Source organism: Penaeus monodon, chromosome 2 (assembly GCF_015228065.2).
Source record: "Penaeus monodon isolate SGIC_2016 chromosome 2, NSTDA_Pmon_1, whole genome shotgun sequence".
Lineage (NCBI taxonomy): Eukaryota > Metazoa > Arthropoda > Malacostraca > Decapoda > Penaeidae > Penaeus > Penaeus monodon.
The window spans coordinates 57,075,330-57,080,973 of NC_051387.1; the positions used below are offsets into that span (position 1 = coordinate 57,075,330).

Here is a 5,644-nt window from a genome sequence, read left to right on the forward strand (position 1 = left end):
GGGAAGTGGAGAGAAGGAGGGACGAGGAGAGGAGGGAAAGAAGGATGGGAAGGAAGGTGGACGGGAAGAAGGAAAGAAGGGGACGGGGAGAGGAGGGAAGAAGGATGGGAGGGAAGGAGGAAAGGAGGGAGAGAGAAAGGAAGGAAGGAAGAAGGGACGGGGAGAAGAGGTAGGGTAGGATGGGAAGAGGTGGGAGAGAGGAAGAGGAGGGGGGGAGGGGGGAAGGAAGAGGTGGGAGAGAGGAAGAGGAGGGGGGAAGGAAGGGAGGGTAGGAGGAAAGGGAAGGAGGGAAGAGGGAGGAGAGAAGGAGGAAGGAAGGAAAAGGAGGGACCGAGAGATAGAGAAAACAATAATATTACCAAAAAAACAAAACCGCAGACATTCCCACAAGTCAACAACCCCAATTAACGAATAACTAGGCAGCATAACCAGTAATTTATTCATCTGTGTATCTTTCTATCTATCTATCTGTCTATCTATCTACCTATTTATCTATCTATCTACCTATCTATCTATCTACCTATCTATCTATCTACCTATCTATCTATCTGTCTATCTATCTATTTATCTACCTATCTATCTATCTTCTCTACCTATCTATCTATCTATCTATCCATCTACCTATCTATCTCTCTATCTACCTACCTATCTATCTATCTACCTACCTCTCTACCTATCTATCTATCTACCTACCTATCTACCTACCCACCTATCTATCTATCTATATCTATATATTCAAAGTTCCCCCCCCCCCCCAGAAATATACAATCAGTCTTTCTCTCTATCACTTGCGCATCTCACTCCTCGTTTGTCTTACCCCGATCTCCGTATCAGTTCCAGCTTCACCATCAGTGTCGCGAATTCCGCCCGATTGTCGACACTGAGCGTCGTTTCTCCAACAGCATACTCCATCAACAGCTAGAAGGATGGGGGGGGGGGGAGGGGAGGGGGGAAGGAGGAGAGAAAGAGGGAAGGGAGGAGAGAAAGAGGGAAGGGAGGATTGTGGAGGGGAGGGGGGGTTAAAATGGGGTGAGTTATATTAATTGTATTAATAGAGTTGTATTGCAGTTGTTCACGAGAATTTTGCGTGTGGTAGATCACACTGATCGGCGGAAGAAGATAAGAGTTTGGAATATTGGAAAAGGGAGAGACAGAGGAAAAAAGAGGGTTATTTTTTATATATCTATCTGTCAAGCTAGATATCTAGGTTGAAAAGAGAAAGATGGATGGATAGACACGCACACGCACACGCACACACACATACATGTTTATATAGATAAATAGATAGATCTAGATATATACAGAAATACAAACACACACACACACACACACACACACACACACACACACACACACACACACACACACTCATATATATATATATATATATATATATATATATATATATATAGAGAGAGAGAGAGAGAGAGAGAGAGAGAGAGAGAGAGAGAGAGAGAGAGAGACCAAACAGAACGAACAGGAGAGAGAGAGAAAAAAAAACGAGAGAAAAGCAACAGAAAACGGCACTCCCCAAACGGAAAGCAGAAAGAAAACGGGACATAGTATCATCGCGGGATAACTCCTCTAAACCGAGCCACATCGCCCACCTCTGATCCGTTATATCTGGCGGTCGAATTGTGATTGAAGCCGATATAGTCAGACGTCGAACCAGAAATCCTGAGCTTCATGTAGCAATGTTGGGAGTCGAACGGATAGAGGGTCAGGTCAAAATGGCACTTGAACTGGATGCTGTATTTCCTTGACATGGATAGAATCGTCGACGCGCCAGGGTAGAGTTCCACTGTCGAGATAATTATGATTTAATTAAGATTCATAATGATCTGATTGTAATCTATCTACTAGAAAAAAACACGCAAATGTAATTGACAATCAATCAAGATTTTTATAATTTTGTTTTGAACTTATTATGACCTATATTTATCTTTAAAAAACGTAATTGATTGTGAATCAATATTATCTAATTATGATCTATATCTATTAAAAACATAATTATTATTGAATTTCATTTAAAATTGCGGTGCTTATAATCACACTTATATCCTGTATGATAAAAAGCTGTTTAATTTTTAGTATATATTATGTATAATTCATATGAGTTCCTTGTTCATTACCTTTCCTTGATTATTGCATTTATTTTCTTATTTCGTGTTTATGTCATTATCTATTCACTTGTTTTTTCTTCAGTATAACTTATTATTCGCTTATCTACAAGTCTGATTATCGATGTCTATGTCATAATCTCTCAGTCTGTTATTATTGTATATATGATTATGATCATTTTGTGATTATATATGTTATTCGATTTATATATGTGTTTGTGTAACTGGTCACTCGTCTATCTTTCTGTGACTATTATTTATTACCATACATAAATACACCACACACACTCAGATATCCACCATTTATCTCTCTCTGTAATATGCCTATTCTTTACGCCCAACTAACTTTCTACATACATTTGTTTATGAGAAGGAGAATCCCCCCCCAAAAAAAAAGAGAAGAAAAAAGAAGAGAGAGAGAGAGAGAGAGAGAGAGAGAGAGAGAGAGAGAGAGAGAGAGAGAGAGAGAGAGAGAGAGAGAGAGAGAGAGAGAGAGAGAGAGAGAGAGAGAGAGAGAGAGAGAGAGAGAGAAGACGCACCCACGTCCGGTCTCGTCAGGTCCGTCAGGAAGGCGCCGTCGCCCCGAACCACATAGAGCGTCGAGTCGATGTCGACGACCGTCCTCATGTTTCCGTCCGTGTTGGTGAAGAGGATGGTGGGCGCCCACAGCTTCTGCGCCAGGTGCCACGGGATCAGGTTGAGGGAGGTCGTCACCTTCAGGTTCTGGTAGGTGACTCTGCTGTCGAGCCAGCTCAGCGCCAGCACGAAGGAGGCGTCCATGATCATGTCGGTCGAGATGATGTTGATGGTCTCGATGAGGACGTCGGCGGAGAGCAGGAGGACGCCGGAGGGGTTGAAAGGGGAGCGCGCCGGGAGGGTCTGCTCGTACTGAGGACCGAATTCGACGATGGCGCAGCGGACCTCGTCGCTTTTGTCGCGGCAGTCGTACTTCATGTCGCAGCGCAGCCTCATGGCGATGCAGGAGCCGTCGTCGCAGGCGTACTCGCCGTCGCGGCAAGAAATCAGGGACAGGTATCTCGGCCCCGGATCCTCGTCGCACTGCGGCTGCTCGAAGTTCCAGAGCCTCCTGCCGACCGGATGCTCGTTCTCCGTGGCGTTGAGCGTCGCCATGACAACGCCTTTGATTTCGTCCCTAAACAGCCACAGCTCGTTTGTGGAGTCGATGACATAGCCCGTGTAGCCCTGGAAGGTGGTATCGTTGAGGCCGACCTTCGACGAGGTGAAGTAGTAGTGCCTCGTCTCCTCCTCGCAGATGCCCCTCAGCGTCCACACCTGATGGCTCGGGATCCTACACACCGAACAGCTCTCCCTCAGGCACTGCGTATCGGACACGTACACGCCAAGGGTCGTCAGGCAGTTCTGGAATTGCCATCCGTTGGGCTCTCCGGATCCCCAGAAAGGATCCCCGCGTTTCGGAAAGGCGAGCACCTCTCCCGTGAAGGCGTCTCTCCACTCGTCCTCCTTCGCCACGTCGGTACCGCCCACGAAGAGCCGCCCGCCGTTGCAAAGATGGGAATAAGGCTTGATCAGGTCGTGGGTGCTCATGACACCTGGCGGATGCGAGAGGAAAGCGGGTCACAGGTTGCGATGCGGACGCACTAGGTGGACATTTCTAAGAAGCTATGCAGATACGATAAAAGTTATTGCATATGCTGATGTTCACTGATGTTCTCAAAAGCATTACTAACTGCTAGACTTTACCTGGAATGGTCGTGGGGGATGGGATGTAGCCACCCATCGCCTTGCAAGTAGAGGCTGCAGAAGGGAATGACTGAAGAGCCAGAAGGATGTACGTGGTATTATCTACATCTTTGTCGCACACCTGAAAATATTACCGGATAAAGATCACCATTATCCATCACATATCTTGCTGACGTGACCACATTCTAAGTCTTTATAATGGTTAGTTAAAAAAAAAATCTTTACAATGGTTAGGTTTAAAAAGAACAGTTTCGTTATTCTTACCTTGCTGTTTGGTATGTTCTCGATAGCCACTTCCGTCAAGTTCCACTCTCCTTCCCACGATACGAGGTCACCTTCCAGGTCAAGTGAACAGTCGGATAATTCTCTGACCTGTTTTTCAACGAGGGCACGACTCCAGAAATTAACCTGGGGAAAAGAAAAATGAGGAAGAGATACAAGAAAAGGGGATGAGATTTAGTAAAACGAAGACTGCAGCAAGAAAGTAGATTATTAAAAGGTACGCATTATGGAGTCAGAAATACATCTTTTATTTATACACATACATATTATTTATACTTTTCTTTCTTTATCACAACAGAAACTCACCAAATACCAAAATCACTCAAACTAACAACTCAGCAAACTCACACATCACAAACCTGAGTAATCTGCCCACTGAAGGCATATATCGAAGCCATATTCACACCAAGGCCTAAAATCAGATGTTGAACGTCAACTCTCCCTGCCTCTACTTCCTCCTCTCGGATCACTTCTCGTCCGTCTAAGTACAGTACCAGCTCTGAAGACAAGCTGAAGATAATGTGAGTTTGTATTTCAGTACATTTTTTTGCTTGTAAGAACACGTGGAATGGAGGACACGTGTGTACTTCAGGTTATAAAGGGGTAATTCTTTATACGGGGTATTGACAAGGAAAGGGGTTTCTTTTGTATTCATCAACACAATATTGTCTGTACATGCACGATCGATGATCATGGATAGTTCCTTTTCGTGTTTCGTTTTAGTGCATGCGTACGTGTTTTTTACATTCTTGTAGGGAACTTCTGAATATTTTTTTTCTAGGAAAAGAAGTATTTTGTCTCGCGCCGGGTTATATACTAAATCATAATTCCTTTGTAGGGTATGTTGTCAGTTACGAGTGCAGATCGAAGATGACGTACGGTGCCCAGTACATAACCAAGAATATGTGTTGTCGGTGCATGCTATATAACCAAGGGTATATGTGTTCGGTCACCTATATATATAAACGAGATTATGTATTGTCGTTCACTCACTCAACCAACAGCATGTTGTCGGTACCAATCCATAGCTAAGAGTTTGTGTTGTCGGGAAATAATGCACAGCCAAAATTTTTTGTTATTGGAAAACTAATAAACAACCAAAATTATGTGTTGTCGGTAACAAGATAACCAATAGTATGTCGTCGGTAACTATTACACACCCATAAGTGCGTGTAGCGATAAACCAACACAGAACCAAGAGTACATGTTGTCGGTGACCAATACAAATAACAAACCTGTTGTAAGTTCCACATAAATGGTACCATCGCCAAGTCTCCAGGTCGCGCGGTAGGTCGAAGAATTTGGAAAATTGTCCGATGCGCTGACGAATGGTCTTGAAGAGAACTTGCAAGTAAATGACTGCAGAGAGATGGGAGGTAGATGCATGAATCGTTATGTATATATCTAGTTGAATATCATAAAGCAGGGGTGTCCTATATACACCGTTCGGCTATAGCTTTAAATGTAGTTATCGGGTCTAATCGTTGCTCCGGTCATACCTTGTGTTTTGTGTGATTTAA

The 5,644-nt window shown here is 44.0% G+C and overlaps 1 protein-coding gene across 1 annotated transcript; it reads right to left on the reverse strand.

The window, feature by feature from the left end:
- Positions 1 to 1,072: 1,072 nt before the first annotated feature.
- LOC119579367 lies at positions 1,073 to 3,686 on the reverse strand. The gene is made up of 3 exons (XM_037927138.1): positions 2,654 to 3,686; positions 1,608 to 1,801; positions 1,073 to 1,102 (listed from the first exon to the last, which is right to left on the reverse strand). Exons 1-3 carry the CDS (start codon positions 3,684 to 3,686, stop codon positions 1,073 to 1,075), a joined length of 1,257 nt encoding a protein of 418 aa, XP_037783066.1.
- Between the last annotated feature and the right edge of the window lie 1,958 nt (positions 3,687 to 5,644).